We start from the raw sequence: 22,441 nt of genomic DNA on the forward strand, positions 1-22,441 counted from the left end.
TTTTGAGCTTTCTTGTTATTTCCATTATTCTCCAAAGAGGGTGCTGCCATGCATCCAATCTACTCATATGGTCTAGCCACATTAGAGCCACTTTAAATGGTGAGCTCATCTTTGATCTCGAAACTTTTTATGACACTGTATACCATGGGACAGAACTTATGAATTTACTTGAATCTCATCCAAAGGATTTGCCTATATAAGTGTCAACTACTTTAAAATGGTTCCACAAACAGGTCTTAAAGAGACCAATAGACAGTTACAAGTGACTGTATGTTCTGATTTTTTTTCTCTTCATGTCTGTTTTTGGCAGTGGAAACAGTCTGGGAGATGAAGTTTGATTTTGTGCATTAATTGAATGAGAGATTGATAAATGTTATTGTCTTCAGACCTTGAGCCAGATATCATTTCAGGTAATGAGGAGGAGAGAAGTAAATTTCATCTCTCCTGAAGGAAATTACTATCTAGTACAGTGGTTCTCAACCTTCCCAATGCCGCGACCCTTTAATACATTTACTCATGTTGTGGCTATTTCATAACTGCTAATTTTGCTACTGTTATGAATCGTAATGCAAATATCTGATACGTAGGATGTATTTAGGTGACTCCTGTGAAAGGGCCGTTTGACCCCCAAAGGGGTCGCCACCCACAGGTTGAGAACCACTGATTTGGTAGGCTATAAGGGCAAAGTTGTCTAAGGTGTTTTGATGGTTTGTGAAACAATGACATATTCAGGACACCTGAAACTGGGAATGTCTCTGAAAACTAAGACCTTTGGTGGTGGTTTCTCCATGAGTTCTTTCTTGTTCTTTGTCCTGTGAAGCCATAGAGTAAAGTCAACAAACAGTATAGGAAAAACCCAGGTGGAAAGTCTTGGAGCTGCCCTTAAAGAAGATCACCTTTTGGGCTTGTTTTAGGTGTGTGCTGTTCTAAGATTCCTGGGCTTGTCAAACTCTTGCTCAGAAAGATTGCTTTCCGTATTTTTTAGTAACGAATCAGTCTAGAATCATAATGGGAATGTAATTTTATTACCCAAAGGTGTAAACTCTCAGTCTCTTGAGACCCTGAGACCTGGGGGCTGATTGTTAGCATGATAGCAACAAAGCACTCTGCTGAGGCAGGCTTCCTGAAGGAACATCAGTGTCCACGATTGCACCTAATGTGGCTGTTTTGATGGACGGCATTACAGATTTCTAGAAGATTCATTGATAGCTCGCAGACATACAAATGCTTCCCAGATAGAACATCTGCTTCTTTGTATATGTTTTTTAAAAGTGTCCCATTGTTGACAATTGGCTGGCTTAAATACTTTCTGAGTATAGGTTCATGGATGGCTAAAAAATAATCTTAAAAATTATTGTCAGGTGTTGCCTCTTATTTTTTGCCGTGTTGTTACATGTTGACTGTGTCACAAAGTGCTTTTTAAAGTGTTTGCCAAAGAAAAACCACTTTTTTTGCATCAAAGAGATACTATTCTGTAATAGCCATATCCTGAGTTTTTTTTCCCACTTCCAAAAAAGTATGAATTTAAGAATGGAATGGGATTGAACTGGCTTCTTAATGAAAATGTATTTCAACCTTAAACATTTAGTGGAACTCAATTGAAAAATTGAGGCATTTTTTTCTGACTTAAAACTCTTCTTTTAAGTTGAAGATTTCTTCCCAATTTGGTCACTCCCCAGCTGTTACAGTTATATAGAAGGAACTCATTAAAAAGACACGTTCTTTTTGAGCCTTTCTTTCTGAAATCACGCCAAGCTATACAGCTATGTTGTACTATTACTTATTTGAATCTGACTCTGGGAAATGGTAATTATGCAATCCTTACTTACACATTTTTATGAGAAGTGTTCTTTTGGTTTTATTCTGGCTTCCAAAAAGCCCCACTAAATTTTAGGTGTCTGTGAGTACTATTGGTGCGGTCTCATTTCTTGTGGGTTTTGCAATAATTATAACTGAGTGGACTATGTCTGCTTTTGAGAGCTATTGTCTGCCTCTTATCTTTAGCCTCATGTGATCAGTCTTAGTTGCTCTTTGTTTGCACCTACAAGTCTGCAGTCACCAAGTCCTATTCATTATCCTTCCTAACTGCTCTCTAGTCCAGTGATTTTCAGAGTGTGCCATGAAAAATTTTAAAGATCATTAATTAATTTATTTTTGAAAGAAGTTCAAAACACAGTATAAGAATTAAGTATATTCTTTTTTTTAGTCTTTTTTTTTTTTTTTGATCAACATAATTTAAGTGTGCCGTGGAAGTTTAATTATAGGTTCAAGTGTGCCGTGAGATAAAGAAGGTTGAAAAACACTGCAAGTCTAGTCTGTCCTATTTCTTCTGTTTCCCCTGCACTCTCATTCTAAGCTTCACTCCCATGGTCTCTTCCTAATGGCCTATAACCCAGTGACCTTGCAGTCACTACCCTCCTTAAGATGGCTGGAGATACCTAAAACCCAAATCAAATCAAATCATACCATTTCATTTTAGTCAAAACTCCTGATGGATCTGTGGTGTTTTCAATATTTCCAAATTTCTTAACTTGGATTTGAGGCCTTATCACAATCTGACCTTGACCCAACCTCTTGCCTAACTTCCTGCCACCTCCCCTTACAGCCCAGACATAGAACGCCTCACCATTTCCCAGCATGCTTTGCTATTTCCTTCCTGGGTAGTTTCGCCAAACTGTTTTTATGGTTGGAATTTTTCTTCTTTTTGTCCCCCCATGCCTACCTTAGTAAACTTCTGTTCATACTGCTTGAATCACCTGCTCTGTGAAACTTGTCCTAACTGAATTATTCACTGTATCCTCAGCTGTTGGAGCATCCGCTTTTTAATCTTGTATTGTTTATGTGTCCGTCTCTTTGTCAATCTGTGAACTCTTCAAGTATAGGGATAGCTATAGCCAGTGTAAGAACTCCCTCTTAGCAGCTAGGATAAATTAGGGGCTCAGTGAATAATATGAGGTGTGATGCAGACTTAATTGCTAAGCAGTTGAGATTCTAGAAAGAAGAGTGAAGATGCATGATAGTAGTGATTAAGCGTCTTTGGAGCCAGACTGTTGGGGTTTTGATCCTACCTCTGCCATTTCGATTTAATTTCCTGACCTCTAAACTGGAGATAGTCAGAGGAAATACCTTATGTGATTGTTGGGATGGTGCAGTGATAGGAAATATATGAAAGGTTTAGGATAGCATTGGACACCTAATAATCAGTGATTATGCTTTATCTACTGTGAATAGGGATGGACTTAAGGTAGCAGGGTCATCCTGTTGGACACCATTGTTTTGTCAGGTGTTAGGGTTGCGCATGAGAATCTTTGCGTCTAGAATTTCAGACTGATCCATGGAAGAATTCTGAAAAACCTTCCCTTTCTAAACTCACAGTGTTTGTTTCTGAACAGAATTTAGAGAAGTCATAAAAGTGGGAGAGAGTACTTTGTCAGGTAAAGAGATATAGGCTGGGCACAGTGGCTCATGCCTATAATCCCAGCGCTTTGGGAGGCTGAAAGAAGAGGATCTCTTGAGTCCAGGGGTTCAAGACCAGCCTGGACAACACAGTGAGACCTCACCTCTACAAAAATTAAAAAATATATATCCAGGAATGGTGGTCAGCATCAATAGTTGTAGCTCCTTGGGAAGCTGAGATGGGAGGATCGCCTAAGCCCAGGAGTTCAAGGCAGCAGTGAGCTATGATTACACCACACTCTTAGCCTGGATGATGGAGCCAGACCCTGCCTCAGAAAAAAAAGCCCTAAATGTTTTTGTTTTTAAATATGCTGAAATATAAAAACTCTTTAAATGGTGATGAAGTAGTTTGAAATAATTAGTTTTTATTTATTTTATTCCAGTTGTTAAATCTGTATGTTGAGATTCCCATGTTCAAAATCTCAGAAATTTAATAATGAGTACCACAGTCCTTGGAAATGAGCCCTTTTAATTGTCTGTATTACTTGGTATTACTCAAGTAGCTCTCATTTTTAATGTACTTAGATGCAGTATAGAAAGATTAAGACTCCTCTGACTGTTATAATTTCAAATTGTGTAACTTTGGTTTTGGTCACTTTCAGATTAAGCAATCATCTGATTTCTTTTCTAAATGTATTTGTCTTTGTTCGCTCTTTGCGAGGTTTTTGTTTCTGGTCCCTATCTTAAACATTGTTGTTAAATTTTGAGCCTTTTTAATTTTGCGAAGGCAAAAAGTAGAAGCCTAATGAACACATGTATATGTGAAAACAAAAATTAAAAAACATGTGTTATGTAACATGAAGCCCAGACTGTGAACTAGCGTGTGTGTATGTGTGTGCATGCGTGCACTTACACATGTAGCAGGTAGGGGGTTGGTGGGTAGAAATGAAAAGGTATTTATAAAATAATTGAGATAGCCTGGTAGAGAAAATCGAGCTTATCAAAGATCATTGACTTACGTATCAGTCTTGTAAATTGTATGTTATAATGTTTCATGTTGCTTTATCCCTGTAATGTTCTTTAGTTTGTTTGTTTTGCAGTTTCTGGCCGGGGCTGGGTTTGAACCCACCACCTCTGGCATATGGGGCCGGCACCTACTCCTTTGAGCCACAGGTGCCGCCCCCTGTAATGTTCTTATCTAGCCTCTTTGTCTAGTAAATACTGATTCAGTTTCCAAAAGTCAGCTCAAATGTCACCTCCTCTGAGGAGTCTTTCATACCCCTCAGATAGACTTGATGACACCTTCCTTTTGCCCTGACCATATTCCTGCCAGAAAACCTAAGTACTATGTATTTGTTTATGTATCCTCTCCCTTTCCCCAGCAGAAAGTCAGAGATTCTTGCCTGGTTAGTGTCCAAGTCTCTAGGACCGGGCACTGTGCATGGCTGTTAGGCCATATATTTGATATATAATTATAAATAACTAAATAGCATTCACACTGTGATCTTTGGGCCCCGAATTTGAACTAGGTAGGATAATCCAAAACATACATTTATTAAATCCCAACTTTCCTAACCAAGGCTTAACCGGAGGTGTTTGAGATTCTTGTATTTGAATTTGTTTTGAACTTGATCTAGTTTTAAAAGTATAACCTATGAATTGTTGAGAATATTATTTCTTCCAACCTGCCAGATACTTATCATTTCTGTAGATCTAAACTCCTAGAAAATTGGGAAGTATTTTTGGATTTTTAAGATGCATTTAAGGCATAGATTTAATGACAGCTAGAAATACTTCTCATTATTCATGTCTAAATTATTTCTTAAGAAATGTCATCCCCTTTTAAATTTCTTAAGTGCTTTTTTTTCAGTATGCTTGGCCCAAGGAAAATTTAGAATGTAGATCTTGCCGTGTTATATGAGGTTTGAGTTCGGATATGTCATTTTGGGTAAAGGCATTATATTTTCCACCTCATTTTCTTCATCTATAAAGTGAAGACATGATAGTAACTTTGTGAATTGCCAAGAAAAGTAGTCATAATGCATAAAACCTGAATTTATCTAGTTCAGTGAATTCTTCATGATGTAGCATGAGGGGAAAAAAGAAAGTTTTGATACTTCCATGTAATTGATGATGTCTGATGTGTCAAGTACTAAAATGTAGGTAAGTCCTTACTATCCATACAGAGCCTGGAGTCAAGTGATTAAAAAGGAACTCTTCCAACACCACTCCCCAGTTTGCTGGCCTAAGGCAGACAAAACAACTATCTATTCTTTTGTCATCTCCAGACAAGCCTTGGTTATCCCTCTCTCTAAAACTCTGGTGACCACAGTATCCGATCCAGTATACATTTGAGATTGAAGGGAAATCACGGGCATAAGTGGAATGTTGTAGGTAAACCGGTATGTGAGATTGCCCTGCCCTAATGCCCTGTATCAGAGCAACACAAAATCTTCCACTCCACTGCTGTATTGGAAAGTGAGGTGGGGGAAAGTGTTAAGCGTCAGTCCGTATAGAGGGCTGTGAGTGTATATGACGGTCAGGACGGAATGCTAGTTAGATAGTGCTAGAGACTGAGAATCTCTCTCTTGACCAAGTTTGGCAAGTGACTGTACCAGTCTACCTGAGACTCATTTTGCTGAGCTCTGACGTTTCCTTTCATCTGTACAAGGGTGATAATATCTGCATAACGTTACTGGTAGGATCACTGAGCATTAAATAGCACAAGACCTGACACAGAGTCCCTTTTCGCTTGTCAGGTAACCACCCGCTGCCCCTGAGGAAAAAAACCATTGCTACAGGAAAAACAAAAGAAATGCTGAATCGATTCCTTTCCTAAGCAGAAGAAAGGTAGACGAGTCCATTTAGATTCTTTACCTTTTATGCATAATTCATATGTTATTAGGCCAAAACATAATCAGGCAGAAATAATAAGCCTTTGACAGAAATAACTAATATTATATTTTTATAAACTTTAATATTCTTCTCCATTCCTTTCACTTTCTAGGTCAAGAATAAATCTTAACCTTAAAGTTTGAGTCTCTGGTCAATTTGTCTGTGCTTTGCCCCGTGTGGGGCACTGCTTCCTGGGAGGATTAAACAAGAAGGCCTGTTAGCTAGCTATCACTAGCATGGTGCTTAGTGATAGTAAGTGCCCAGTGAATGCTATTTTTTCCCTTCTAACTCTCCAGACTATCAGCCAGTCATTCACTGGATATTTCCTATGTGCAAGGTACTCGTTAAACATCAGCTTTGGTATAATCCCTACCTTTCTTAAAGACCTGTAAATATATTTTATCAATTCCAAAATGCACATTTTTCATATTTTAACATCTTTGAAATTGGAATGCATCTTATAGTCAATGGGATATAATTTCATTTGCAGCATTTTCCCCTAGTGATTCTTAAAAATAATAATTTTATAATCAACGGCTTCTTAGAGTTAATGATATACAGCAGATTCTTACAATAAAAAGTCACATATGCTTTCTCTATATATAGGAAAATGGACTTTGGGAACTCAGAAAAAAAATACCAGATATAAGGGAGCAGGTTCTGATTTAGGATGGTCCTGTTCAAAACGGCTGCAGTTCCTTTGTTGTTCTCTTTGACCACAACCACAACCCCTATTTCAGGGTTATTACTGAGGTTCCTGTGTAAGGCTCCTCTTCCTTCCTGGAACCCAGATGGATGTCTTTCCATCTCCGGAAATAGAGGGCCCTGAAACTATGGTCAGTTTGTTGCTAGAATGAGAACAGCTTTGGCGTGATGAGCTCACTGAGAATAGTCTCTGGATCCATGTGGATTTTGGAAGATGTAGGGGTAGATAGAGAGGGTAGAAAGTCATGTGCAAGCAGGATGTGAAAGGACTCAAACCTTGTAGTAACTTAGGTGCATTAGAATAAAGTCCAGACTCCTTAACCTGCCCTGTAATGAGTCAAATGATTTGGACCCTGCCAACCTATCTGGCCTGACTGGCCTCACCTCCTGTGCTCCAACGTGCTGGGTGGCTGTTAAGTTCCAGGAATGTGACAGGGGCTTTTGTTACCATGCTATTACTTTTGCCTCCGTCTTCCTACTCTCCCAATCTTTGCCTGGTAAATGCCTGTTCATTCCTCAAGTCTCAGCTCAAAGTGTCACTTCCCAGAGGCCTTTCTTGCCCCTTCCATTAAATTCGGGGCCCTTCCATTTTGTCAAGAACTTTCTCTTCCTTTTTAGTTCCTGTGGCAGTTTGAGTTTGATATTCATATGCTCATTTTCATAGCATCTGTCTTTCCAACTAGAATGTAAGCGCCTTGGTGATAGGGACCACGTCTTGCTTGCTCACTGCTTTATCTCAAGCCTCTAGCACTTTGTCTTGTACTAAACATCTTAACTTGCTTGGGGAAATTCATCAGTTTTCTAAGATGACTTTGAAATACAGTATTTGATTTCAGGTGCTTCCTTGTCCCCCATCTTGTTTACTAACATTTGCAAAGATTTTAAGGAATCAGAAACTTTTCTTCAGAGGGTTATCTTGAAATTCAACAGCAATGGCAAATATTAATATTTGAATCCAAGTCACACAAATGGATCATCTGTCTCCCAGCAAGTATTAGTGGAGGTCTGAGATCCTCTTCTTGTTTTGACGAGGTGAAAGGGATTAGTAATCTGCAGTGTACTGGCAACATAGATGATAGGTCTGGATGTTAGACATACTGAACTTGAAGTGCTGGCAGAAATGTTCAGCAGACAGTCACAATAGGAGCCTGGAGCTGCAAAGGAGGTTGTGCAATGACGATGTGAATTTTAGAGTCATTTACCTCGTGCTGATAACTGAAACTATAGTGTAGGTAAACTATTGATATGTAGAGGATGATGCAGAGAGAAAAGGAGGAAGATGGAAGTCTTGGGAATATATGGAGAATATATGATAAGGGAAAGGAGTTGAAATCAATTAGTGAGAGAGGCAAGAGGAAGCCCTTCTGTGTTCTTCTGACAGAACAATGTTGGACAAGTGATGTGTTTGAGCAGAGCACCAGAAAGAGCTTTCTCCTCTTTTAATATCGCTTTTAAAAACATTATAAGCAAAACAAATCTCAAATTGAAGGAAGAGTTCTCATTAATCCCGAGAGTGTGGATTCATTTATCTATGAAGAAAACTCCTGGACCTTACCTACAGAAATGGACTGTATTAACCTCAGAGGGGATTGTCTCTGCGCCGAGTCCATGCCACAGAGCAGTTGTGAATTCTGGGTGGGAGAAATGTGTTTTGTTTTTAATCCTTTGTACACTAAAAACAATCCTGAAAAGAGCAAGAGCATGTGTGTTTGTGATAGGCGTTTGGCTATTTAGCAACAATCACATGTGAATTGTGGGATTCCCCAGAGAACCAGCATGACTGGTATTGGTATTTTACCTTTTGGGAATTTTTGAATTTGAGTGTTTGAGTATTGATGTGTTTGTGTGGGTTATATTGTACGAATAGGCTCCTTAACACATTAGATCAGGGTGGCAAACTACAGCCATTGGCCACATCCTGCATGTGGCGGGTTTTTATATGGCCTGTTAGGTAAGATGATTTTTCACTCTTTTTAAGAGTTGTAAAAAAATTGAGGAGAATACATGATAGAGACCTTAAGTGGCTTGCAAAACCCAGGCTATTTACCATTTGACCCTTTGGAGAAAAAGTGTGCGTGCTCATTCTTTAGTCTGTAAGCTGTCCATGAAAGGAACCCAGAATTTCAGAGGAAAAGCTCAACTGATGACTGCAATTCCAGAATGTCTTATCCTGTTTCCCCAAAAATAAGACATCCTCCAAAAATAAGACCTACTTACAGGAACGACAAGGTGTCCCCTGAAAATAAGACCTAGCGCATCTTTGGGAGCACACCTTAAAATAAGACACTGTCTAATTTTCGGGGAAACAGGGTATATATCTTAGAGCTTTTCATGTAAATAGTGACTTACCTGTTGAATTCTGAGAACATATTTCCGTAACAACATGTGGACTTGATTGAAAACTGCCTTGTATAAGTTGACAGTATAGTCAGAGGGTCAAAGGACTTCTGTACTACCAGGTATCTTGGAATAGTTGTAGAAAATGTTTGAACTTACTCTGGTGCTTTTGTTGTGCTTAGTTTATCCTAGACAGCCTCAGGTAAACACTAGTAGCTATAAGTTGGAGCAAGATACGCAAAGTAAAACGACACATGTGGGATTGAATTAATTTCTTTGCTTGTATTTCGCTGGCCCCCTGAAGAGATTTTTTTTTCTAGTTGCAAAAGATTAAAGTCCTTGAGTGTTGGGTTTTAGGAAACTTCTTGAAGTCTGTAATTTTTTATTTCAAAATTGTTTCATATCACCTGCTGCCTATAATGAGATGTCATCAGTCTGTTCTGAGTGTAAAATTTCTTTAGTCTTAATTCCTCTTTGTATCTTTCTATCAGAATCTGCAAGTTGTAGGAACTAAAAGTTAATTTGAAAAGATTCTGTAATTGGAGATGATTGTTTGGTGAGACGCTATCTAATCAATTGCTACATAATTCTCTCTCAAAAGCAGATTTGATATTTACATTTGATTTTCATATTCTGTTCACAATGTTTATTGATGGAGTATAACATCCCCTGCCACTGGATAAATAAAGCCTATTATTTCCTTTTCAACATTTCAAGCTATTATTCTCATACAAGAGCTAATAAGCAGAAGGTTAGGCATATTACCAAACTATGATCCTGTCTATGAGAAGAAGCTAGGAACCTTGATTAATAGGCCTTGTTAACTGATGTTTCAGCTCCATACTGGTCGTGCTAGAATAATTTGTATAAACCAAGCAGTACAGATTCCTTATTTTAGCACTAAGACTTACAAAGGCTTCTTTTAGCAGCCTTTAATTTTGTACTTATGTATGTGACATAGCCTGTGGCTGTGATAGCTACTGTGAATCTGCAGTTGTTTTGGGATGAAAGGAAGAGGCAGCTGGAAACTCGGTAGCTACATCTAGCTGTCTACCTAGAGAAGGCCTTGATTTCAAGTTTATCTAAACAAGCTCGACTAATCCCAACTATCTAGGGGGATCCACTGTCAAAACAAGCAGCGTGGCCCTGAGGCAAACACAGCTATACCGAAATGAAGGCTGGGGCTTCCAATACTCCGATGACTGCATACTGGAGGCTTTTTTCCCCCCTGAAAGAGGGTAAGAGAGGTAGAATTTGCATAATGCCTTTTCATTGGAAACTTTTGGAAAGCTGACAGACCTTCAGCTTATAGATCTGTAGCCACAATACAGAGTCTATAGGAGAATCCTTGAATGACCTAACCATATTGAAAGAAAATATAAAAGCATCCAAGTATAGCTAAGTGAGAGAGGAAAAGAGGCTGATGCATTGTCTAACATCTGCTGTACTTCTCGTTAGTTTTGTTCTTTGCTATTCTGTGTGGACTTTGGAGAAGCCTAAGACAGCCTAACATGAATCCTATAATCTTCCTTCTGAATATTTATGTAGCGTGCCAGCTTCTAAGCTGTCCTTTGCGTTTTCCTACTTCCCCCTCATTTTCATGCTCTCAAATGAGGCCAACATTTCAAAAGCTAAATAAATGTTTGTGAATGTTTATAAAAGATTTGCATAAATTTGTCCTTGTCTGACAAAGATCACTTTTTTCTTATGCCAGTTCTGAAAAAAATTTTTTTAAGGTTTTGGTGCTTGTCTTGACAACAAAGTCCTGCATCCCAGAACAATGATTGCTGATTAAGTGGGTATGCAATTGTGACTGAATAGGCTTTCAAGATACGGGGTAAAAAGACCTATCATCTGAAGGCTGAATTATAGAATTTAGAAAATGTTATCAGAAGTACACATTTAAATCTATTTTTTGGTACCATATCATTAGGTAAGACAAAGACTTCTTACAAGTTAAAAGAAAAGTATAGCCACCTACTGTGTAAAACATTCTCCTGTATAAATTTTAATAATTAGAATGTTTCAATAACTCAGAATATGCCTTTTCTTTCTAAAAGAATTTTTAGGCCTTTAGGTACCTTTTGGAAACCATAAGTCTATCAGTTGTATGTATTAATATGGTTACTGGGGTGATGATCAGAGCACATTTACTAGGCAGTCCTTTAAGACATCTGAATGCTCAATCATACCTTCAGAAAATATAAACTACATGAAATACGTGTTAGGTCTTAATTATAGGGCAAACACACAAACACACACACACACACACACACACACACACAGAGCGCCCAGACACTTATGCCACCAACGTGTATGCTGAATTCATTTATCTTTTAAAATTAGAATGGATTTTGTGGGGTGGCAGGGGAAGTTGTGGGTAGAGGTGCTAATTTAGTTCCGAGATACTCGAAGATTGGCAGGAGAGAGAGGTAACAGCCAGTTCTGTTAGTCCTTTGGTTGTATTGGTTTAGAGGTTTAAGTTGTCATTAAGGCACAAACTAGAGCCACTTCTCTGACACAGTTTTTATCACATCTGCTAGGCTTGTGTCCCTGGAGGAGACGTGGAGAGCAGTGAATTCAGCATGGGCCCATTATCGACTGCTTTTCCATGTGTTGTAAAAGGAGTGAGACCTCAGGGAGGCTTGGAGCCTCCTCCCGTGTAATGTCCAAGTCAGATTTGAAGGACTGGTGGCAGGAAAGCTTTGGCCTTGGGGTGTGAATTCTAAGAAATAGAGGCACAATTAGTTTAAAAAATTCAAGGACTTTGAGCTTGATAATGAAAGATTTTTTTTCCTAGACTAATGTGAGCAGAAAAGTTGCCCATCTGTGCACATTTTTGTGTGCATTTAAAATATTTAAAAGCTGACAGCTTTTAATATGCTTACAAAATAGTATTTCTATCAGTGTTCTTTTTTTTTTCTTTTCTTTTCCTTTTTAATAGTATCTTCCTGAGGGCAAGCTGCTGTTTCAGTGAAATCATGTTTGCAGTGTTACTGTGGGGACCCTATTCCTTTGGTATGTGCTGACTTACGTCCCCTTCCCCCCCTTCTTTTTAAAAATATTGATCACCTAAATGTTCAGACAACAGGAATTAAAAACTTAAGGAAATGAACCAGACAGTATTTTAGAATACTTATGTTGAGTCCAAGGGATTATGTTACTGATGCCACCAAATACCAGTTGTAAGAGATCATAACCAAATCATTTATTTTGGAAGAACAGTACAGAAAACAAATGTTAAGAATTTTATTTGCATTTAACATCAACCTTCTAAATACAGCTCTCTCATTCCCAACCACTTTGCTATAAGGTTTAAAGTTAAAAAGAGGAAATCTTGGAAAAGAGGATGTTATGTAATATTAGGATTATGAATAACTTTGTTTTATGTACATTTTTGAAGAAAGGGAAGGATGCAAAAGATGAAGTAATTTTGTTGTCTTAACAAAAAATCTAATACTTTTACTTTGGACTTCAAAGATCATGAAGATTGATACTTAAAAGTAATTTCACAAGTGGCTCTTCTGTTGCTGAAAGCCTTCCTCTTCTTCACTTAATGTTTTTGATCTATATAAAGTTTATATGATACAGATTCATAGATATGAATTTCTTTATTATGATTCAATCTTGGAATTACAACACTAATACTGTATTACATATTATACAAATCAGCATAATTATAACATATGTATGACCCAAAATTAACTAAAGTTTACAGAAAAAGTAAATGGGAGGTAAAAATTGAAATGTACCAAAGGGAGGAAGGAAGCAGACGCTGCGGCGTGTGAGCAGTGTGTTAGAAACGTGACCCTGCTTTTATGTTTGGGTGTTGAAAGGCCTTTCTGTAAAATCCTTTATTCAACGCTTCTTTTTCTCACTGAAAAAATAGAAAATTTGGTTGTAATTGCGGTATGGATCTTAGATTTAATTTGACATTTGTAGTGAAGGAGAACAATTTTATTTCTTGTTTTCACATTTGGGGAACTTCTGATCAACATTATTGAACTTGGTGCTAATGAAGCCTTCTGGAACAACTGTGTTACCCTTCTTAATCATAAGCATTTAAAACCTTTGTTAGCTTTCACTTGGAACTCCTGTTTTTAACATGAAATGGCTTTAAAGTAGAAATTTTGTTAGCTTTTTGTATGTTTGGGTTTTGTGTGTGTCCTGTTTTTAACTTTCAACTTGAATTTCAAGATCTTCAATCAAAGACTTTTCTTTCAAGTCAGTGGCATTACTCTCCACTGCAGGACTTAGAGGGTCAGCATTTCCCTCATGCTATTAAAAAAATTAAACATAGCGTTTATTTTAGACCTTAAGCTCCACTGATCTTTTCACCACATACCTGCATTTTGAAATGAAGAAGTAAGTTAGATGTAAGAAAGCCAGGAAGGGTTCTCCCACTGTCTTTCCTCTTCTCCCTCCTTCACTCTCTTTTTCTGGGGACAGAAATAAATTATCAACTGCTACATCAGCTTTCAGCAAGCCACAAAGAGGCTAATTGTGGCTTTACATATTTTAAAATTCATTCATTTATTCACGCTATCCCTTTCCTTTATTTACATGTTTCACGCACACATCCCCCCACCCCACCCCCCCTTGAACTATGGAGAATGTGCCTCATCTCCCAGCAATTGTGTGACTCTGGTGGACACTATCACCAGCCTGTGCTTTTGTCTTCAGATGGCATTTATTTGTGGGGAGTGTATATCTGGGTTTGCCAGGAGTTTTCATCTGCCAAACTAAAACAATAATAAAACTAATTTTTGTTTGTAGGTTTTAATGAAGCAGTGAAAACAAAACATTTGATTTCTGAAATGATGGCTGTTGCAAGATTTCCTATGCCTCCACCTTGCATCTCAAATTCAGGGTGAATTGGTCTAGCCTCCTCATTAATAATCCCAGTTAACTTCATTGAATTTAGTCTTTGAAGTTTTGCTCCCAGGTTGGATTCTATAATGGATAATATAAATTTAAAACTTTATTAGATTATTAAGCAAATGGCTCAGTGTCAGCAGACCATCGTCTGTTTTCTCCAGATTGGAATAAATTCCCTTGATGGGCTTTTTGACCAGATGAGAATTTGAATTGGGTGAAATGAATCCAAAGTAGACTGAGCTGAATCTTGAGTTCATTTCTGAATTCCATTTGCAAGTATCTCCACTGTTAGGTGTGTTAATTTCATATGTTGGTTCCGACTCAGAGGCTTGGCCTCTCCTTGTGGGCAGAACTCTGTGGGTGTTGCTTTTCTACTACATTCTGCAGTCTGCTCTTTAACGTGCGCATAACTGAAAGGTTTCTGACTGTCTCTTGACCACGTTTCCTCCCTGCCCCCCTCTGCTCGTCTATCTTCCCACATGAAGTATCATATATTTTGTTAGGAAGAAAAGCCCTTTTGGAAATTGCCTATTTCATAAATTGGTGACACAAAGGGGTTGAACACTGTATTCTTGTCTCATTTATTTTGAAAACTTTGCTACTGAACTCACCTTAATCAATGAGCTCAGTGTTGTCTCCAATAAGTTATGTGTTGGATATATTGATTGGGAGGGATTTTAGAAAACCCGTCTGGGGTTTATCATGTCAGCAGTGTTTTGATTATGAAAAGAGTTGGAACCTGGGGACATGGAACCAGGTGGCGAATGTCCTAAAGCCAGTGGTGACATGGTGGACTGGTTCCCTCCTGGGACCTAGTTCATGCCCTGCACTTTAACTGTGGTGACTGGCTACTATAGATTCACTTTTTTGCTCATTAAAATGTTAAAAAATCAAACTGTACATAAAAAGATTTGTGAAAATATAAACTTGGGAATTGATCTGGAGAGCTGGTACACAATCTGCCCCACCCCCTGCCTCAGCAATGAGGTCATTTACATTTCATCAGCTGTGCTGCATCTCCAAGATCCGATTTATGTGGCAGTAGTTGGAGTTGTACTGAGGCTGGTTGTTTAAAAGAGCTTGTGTAGGCAAGAGAACAAGAAAATTATCATCTACAAAGGAAGTTCCCCAGCCAAAGACATAGGTTCCAGAGAGAAAAAAGAGATTGGTACGGGTTAGTGACTGCTTCCCTGCTAAAAGTTAATATTGAAAGACTGGAGCACAGCCATAAATAGAAGGCTCAAAATATATTTAAATCAGGGTTTTAAAGCCCCTTCTCTTGAAGAGTGGTATTTTTCATATTTGAGGAATTGTGTTTCTTTTCGGAAAAAGAGGATAAAGTAGTTGAATGTTTACATATCAGGAAAACATCAGTATCAAGAAAATTAGTTTAGTTCGGCAGTTTTTATTTATAGAGAACACCGCTTACTCTTCCTTCCCTCTTCCAGTCCTCCACTCCCTAGACTAAGGATTCAATGTCTCCGTTCTGATTGAGGTAATGTGTAAATATGCCTAACAGTAGATGCTCATTTCTGTTTTTCTCTTCTGACAGCACACCACCATCTTGTTTGACTTAAATTGGAATATCAAGCTCTTGTAATATCACAAACACCAAGAAACATATTGTAATGCACAAACATGTGCCTACATTTGCCTGTATTCCGCTTCTCCTTCCCCTCCCCATGCCCCGTTGCTTAATTAGACTTATCGCTGCCTTCTTGGGTAAAAAAGAAAGCTCATGGGAGGTGGGTTGCATTCTGCCTACATTGGGTATTTTGATATTTGTTCTAATATTATCTGACAGACAAGTTCAAGGTTGGTTATTACTCTTGACATTAGAAAGTGTAAGTAGTTTCTATATTGTAGCGAGTAATAAGTTGGGCATATTAGATTCCTTTGACTCTGCTGTAGAGCACAATGCTTTCTCGTAGCCATGGGGGTCCTTTCTTTCAAAAATCTTTGAGGCCTTTTGCCAGCGCAACTCCAGCATAGAGTAGAGAAGTGTTTTCTGCACCTGTAACTTTTGAGGGGTAAAAGATAGCTGTCTTTGTAGTGATATTGGCAACGAGGGAGCACTTGGTACTGAGTTTTAAAGAATGGCTGGTACATATCCTAAAGTTAAGGAATGCTTTGTGGTATTTGAAACTGGAACTGGAATGAAATTTGTAAGGGATTTTTTTTTGTGTGTGTGTAAATCATAAAGGCTTTATATGTATGTCGATTATATTTATATGTAGTATATTTTGTAATTAAAACTGCAGACATTAAAATGAATGTTCTATATAATCTCTTTTTCTGTATTTCCCTAATAATAACTTTATGAGAAATTGCCTTTGTTCTGATTCTTTTTTTTTTTTCTTTGCAGTTTCTGGCCAGGGCTGGGTTTGAACCCACCACCTCTGGCATATGGGGCCAGTGCCCTACTCCTTTGAGCCACAGGCACCGCCCTGTTCTGATTCTTTATTACTTATTGCAATTTATTTAAACATGACTAGTTTAAAAACAATATATGTATGAACTTCTGAATGCTACATTATAAAATTTAAAATGTACAATGCCTCTTAGAACAGGGTGAGATGTTCTTATCTACTTTTTCACTTTGTAGTTTCCTATTCATTTATTGTTTCACAACATGCCTTAACAGTGCTGTGATATACATAGTACCAGTCCAAGATGATATTAAAAAATAGGATATGCTCAATTGAATTATGTAGGCGGAACATGATCTGGCAGAGCAAGTCAATGTGCTTTCTGCTTCATTGAGTGGGTTATTAGATTGATGTGGTTTATTTCTTGAATGATAGAACTGGTTTTAAAAATAAATGAAGCGAGAAGCATCAATTCAGTTAGCATTGATAATTCATTATTATTGGTTAGAAAAGTGCTACATTTGTAAACTGATCTCTAATTTATCACTTGGATTAGGATTTGCAATGGGCAGGTTTGTTTTAATTTGAACCAGCTTCTCAGCGACTGAAAAATGTGTTCTTCATTTTGTCTTGAAGTTGGGTTTTTAAATAGTTAAAAGGCAAATCAAATGCATGAAAGGAACACTTTTTTTTAAAATTTATAACACTGGTCTATGAACTTATGATAAGCACCAACTGTGGGCTCTCTAAGCCTGCAGTTAAATCAAGTCAAGCTTAAGATATTCTGTGAAGGAAATAATAATTAACCACTTATATATGTATATGCTGTATATATGAAATTTGTCTTTTAGGAAAGTTCAGACACCTGTATATTGTGTCAGATCTACTAGTATTTATTTGTTTCTTAATATGAATAAGTCTTTGAGATGTCACTCCACTTTTTGTACCCTACTCCTGAATAATGCGTTTGATTTCATGTATCTGTATATATGTGTTTAAACTGGTAGTTTGCTTTAGATTTTGGTAAATTACAAGCAGGTAAGTATGTTCAATTTTGATAATGATATTTAAGTAGAAATAGTGCATACTTAAAATTATTATAATTTGGTTCCAAAATAAATTTAGAAATGGCAACTTCTTTATAAAGTAAGTACATGGAATTTTAAACTCTAAAACATGTAGTTGACAATGTTCAAAGACAATTATCTTCAAGTTGGCTTTCTATTCTGCTGTGATTTGGCCTATTGATGTTGGGAAGCGTTGTTTAATCCCGGCCCCCTCTGTTCCTAGGTAACAGGCAAAAACGGTGCCAGCAACAGCGGCCCTGCCAGGCCAAACCCATGTGGCTCGGTGTTATTCACTCTGATCCATATGGTCAGGCTGGAGATGGTCCCTGGAGGGGTGTTAACACTCAGCAACCCAACCGCCTCCCTCCCTTCAGAGCCTTCCTGCAAGGCTCCTGCTGCTTGCCCATGTGTGATTCTTGATTAATTTTTCATTTTTAATGAAGTTTGATCATGTTTATTATTTCTCATGATTGACTGCCTAGTACTCCTCCCATGTAATTGATAAAGCCCATATTTCTTCATCTGTCTCCTCTTTCTTTAGGGTAAAGTTGCTAGATTGTGTGCTGTGGTTAATGTTAGATTTATTGGTCCCATTAGATGTATAAATTATCTCTCTTTCTCTCCACAGGAAGTTCTACAGACTTTGACCAAGTTTTGTTTCCCCTTCTATGTGGACAGGTAGTGTCAGATTTTCAAATTTTACTAGAAAAAAAAGTGTCAATAAACCTCCTATAGAAAATAAAAACCATACCATTCTTAACATTCTGTCTGTTTAACCATGATTTAAGACACCTATGCTGCTGGGAGAGTTGTAATATTCTCCTTTCCTGGGGATTTTATGGACACTATCAAGAAGTTTAAAGCTTAGAGCTTTACATTGGTTAGTTTGTGAGATGTGTTTTGTATGGTATTAAATTTTTGATTTTGGTTATCAGACTTCGACCGTGATTAAGAATGGTTGCTGTTTAACACAATACTATTTAATTATGAATACATTTGGCTTAAACAAGTAATACTAAATGATTTCATGGCCTTATAAGTGTTGTGTAGACTTTGTTTTTCCTAGACTTCAACTTACAGTTTAAAACAGCACAGGCCTATCTCGGTTAAAGGTAGTCAGCTATAGAAGAGGAATGCTGCTAAATAGTGTTTGACATTTTGTTTAGGTGGCTAAAAATGGTATCTCTAGGGAAATCAGCATTTTCTGTATATTTCTAGACTAAGAAATACTAAAGCAATCTAAACATTTTCTTAGTATTTACAGTATGATAAACTATTTCTTGAAGAGGTACAAATGTAGGAACTCTAAGATAATTAAAACCATCTGAGATTTTTTGTTTTGTTTAGTTTTTAAATAAGCTGCTGGTTACTGGTGACATTTTAGAGGAGTTTTTGTCCCTGGACTTTATAAAAATGTGATTTATTAACTATATTAATAAAATGACAAAACAATCACCTTTATCTTATGCTTGAGAAATGCCTATTCTGTTTGTCATTATGGTTGAAGCATGCATTTTTGCAATCATTTATTTGCCCTTTTCAGTTTTCTCTTAATGGAGATTTGAACTATGAAACTATACCTACATTACATCTTTAAAATTCCACTTTTATTGACAGAAAGGCTGTAGAAAATACCATTGTAAACAATAAATGTTGTAATATGTTCCAAGAAAGCTATAAAATGTGCTCATCTTCTAGAAGATTCTATCATGTATTTTAGTGTAGCCAAACAAGGCAGGGCCTGAAAAGTTTTAGTGATTTCGAGTATATTTGGGTAGTATGCTGCTTGCATCTTTTCTACACTTTTTAATACCAGTATCCTGGTTGATTTGGCATAAACCTAAAAATGGTGTGAGATGAGAATTGGGAGCCAAAGGAGTTTAAAGAGCACTAAAAAGCAACTCTGGAGTGTTGCCAGCTACTTCTAATCACTGCTCTCCTTGGTTCTAACATGTTATTTTTTAAGCCAACCAACCATTGTAGTATTTCCAGATCTTTTTAAATCCTGGTACCAGGGATGTTTTAGTAGCAAGTTGATGCTCAAAACAGAATAGCCTTGATTCTAAAAGGGTCAGTCTTTGTAATGAGAGTCCTCTCCTCTCTTCTTTAGCCAGTTCCTTCTAAAAATAGCAAGGAAGTGGGGTTTTGTTTAGAGATGCAGACTTCACATTTATATGTATGAATTAGAGATGCATGAAATCTCCTTCAGTTACTTATAAAATGTATTACGAATTATGGCAAGGGCATATTTATATTAAGTATTAATGCTGAAATGTTTTTTAAAATGCAGTTAGGTATTTAATGAAATGAAAGAATACATTTTTTCCATGACTTCTTACCACAGTGGTGATCTTTTTTAGGTAGGTGTTCCTTAATTGACTTTGTAAACTAAGAAATACACAGAAATTAAATCTCCGCCCCTCCCCAACACACACACACACACACACTCTCTCTCTTTCTTTCTCTTTCTCTCATTTGTAACACACACACACACACACACACACACACACACACACACACACACCCTCTACTTAGCTACCTATCTGGATCATTACATTCTGAAATGGAAGAAAAGCAAACTCCTTAAGTGATAATTCTAAAATCTTTTTTTGTTAGCAATGTCTGATGCTCTTGTTTTCTCCCAAAATGCTTCTTTCCAATTTACCTTCCCTAATCATATTTTCCATTTTTTTATCCACAAAATGATTTGGGTACAGAAATGTTTATAGACAAATTTTAATCCTTGCTATGTACAAGAGTTCTTTCTTACATTTTATTATATTACTTAGCCTATGGTGATAACTTTTATTGATACAAAAAAAAAACCCTCTTTATTTTGGGGATTATGGGGATTATATTTTTCTGTTTCTGTACCTTTAACCTTGACATACTTTTAATGCAGAAAAGATGATAATAATGAAGTTTATTTATAAAGGTTAATACAAAGGTTTTAATGTCTTTTTTTATTAGTATGCAGTTAGCTCTGTCAAGTGGATATGCCCAGATTCTGAGGCCTACCAAGCTCCCTAGGTGTGTTTATGATGTTGTTTAATTTAGGAAATATGCCAGCCTGGGAAACGAGTAATGCCCCAGGTGACTGCATTCAAAAAAGAAAGCTTCCTGCTCTTTTCAGTACCTGTGCTTTTCTACCCTAAGGAACAGTAATACAACTTGCTGACATTTCTAGTCTGTATCAAGAGTGGGATTTTCACAGTCATCATCAAATCACCTGTTAACATCGACATCTTGCTGTCTCTTGTGCTGTTTTAAGATTTTTCTTTCTGAAAGTAGAACTTATACGAAAAATAATAATGCTGGTAGCTTTTCAGAAGAAAGTGCTTTCTTGGGGCAGTGCCTGTGGCTTAGTTGGTAAGGCGCCGGCCCCATATACCGAGGGTGGAGGGTTCAAACCCAGCCCCGGCTGAACTGCAACCAAAAAAAAAAAAAAAAAGAAAGTGCTTTCTCGTGAATTATCTCATTTTCTCTTCCAATCATAAGATACAAGAATAAGTGCCATTATCTTCATTTGTAAAAATCGAAGCTGCAGAGAAATTGGGACTTACCCAAGATTCTCTTAGGCTACTAGCACAACCTAGATTTCCATCTCTCAAATGAAGACGTTTTTCAGTAGACCATCTTGTGGGGAAGACCTGTCACCAAACACGTAAGGAGGGAGGGAAGGAAGAAAATGAGTGTTTGATTTCCTAGTCAAAGTGCTAGGCACTGTCCCATTACTGCCTCATTTCTTCTTCCCAGCAGCTCTAGGAACTGCTGGGGGTGGTATCTTCTTTACAAAAGGGCAAAGGAAGGTTCAGGATATGTAGCACTATGTTGGTATGTGCAGGATTTGGAAATGTTCTCACACGTGAAGCCCAGCCTTCCATGTGTTTCCCAGTCCAGAAAGTCTTGTAAAGATATATTAAACAATATCCAAAGGATAGTAAGGTTAGAGAAGACTGAAATGGTCAGAGATAATGTCTCGTGGGGGAGACTTGTGTTGAGTCTGCCAGGATGGCAGGAAGCGGGTAAGTGGAAGGGCGAGGCTCACACCCCATATGCACTGAAGAGCAAAGCAGAGCAGAAACCCCGAGTGAGCCTAGTGAGTGTGCAGCAGAGCAGATGGAGCCTGCTGGGGAGAGGGCCATGTGTACCACGAGTGCTTGGGCTCTGGCCACAGGAGGCCTTGAAAATGTGTGGGAATCAGACCACAGGATTTTAAAGCTGAAATTCATCTGGTTCAAAGCTCCCATTTTACAGAAGGGACACCAAGATCCGCAGAGGTGAAATGACTCACTTATGGTCACAACTGTGTCATTACAGAGCTGGGAAAGAGGCAGATACTCTCATTCTCAGTCCAGAGTTATTTCTACCCAATGCTGTGTGGGAAGGTCTTGGTGAAGGGCAGTTGTGAAGTGTCAGTGCTGAGTTCCCTCATCACACTCAAAAGTTTTCGTTATTATTGTTGAAAGCAGTCTCTTAAAAAAAAGACTTATACCATTGCATGTTGTGGTCGCTACTTGCTCACACTCAATAGCTGACAATCAGCTTCAGTTAGTCAAAGCACTCCCGAGACACATCAGATGGCGGAAAAGCGATTCCTTTCCATGTTGGCACTTACTGTCTTTCAGAACCCAGAAAGTCAGCAGCCATTCCCTTGTCCTGTAAATTTTACTGGGACCCACGAATGACAGGAGCATGGAATGAAATAATCTTTTCAGGGGCAGAGGCACAGGATCTAACTACAGATGTGGATGTGGCTCCGATACTATTTACCATTTTATTCTGTATCTGATA

At 37.8% G+C, this 22,441-nt stretch overlaps 1 protein-coding gene across 9 annotated transcripts in view; it reads left to right on the forward strand.

The window, feature by feature from the left end:
* Positions 1-22,441, forward strand: part of DENND1A (DENN domain containing 1A) — a 536,096-nt gene that overhangs the window by 150,507 nt on the left and 363,148 nt on the right. For 7 of the 9 annotated variants that reach the window (XM_053562936.1, XM_053562903.1, XM_053562912.1 and 4 more), the window contains one exon: positions 18,276-18,325. The exons of the other annotated variants lie outside the window; for them this stretch is intronic. In XM_053562936.1, coding sequence (XP_053418911.1) covers positions 18,276-18,325 — 50 coding nt within the window. The remainder of the gene's footprint in view (positions 1-18,275; positions 18,326-22,441) is intronic. 9 annotated transcript variants of the gene reach the window in all.

Source organism: Nycticebus coucang, chromosome 2 (assembly GCF_027406575.1).
Source record: "Nycticebus coucang isolate mNycCou1 chromosome 2, mNycCou1.pri, whole genome shotgun sequence".
Lineage (NCBI taxonomy): Eukaryota > Metazoa > Chordata > Mammalia > Primates > Lorisidae > Nycticebus > Nycticebus coucang.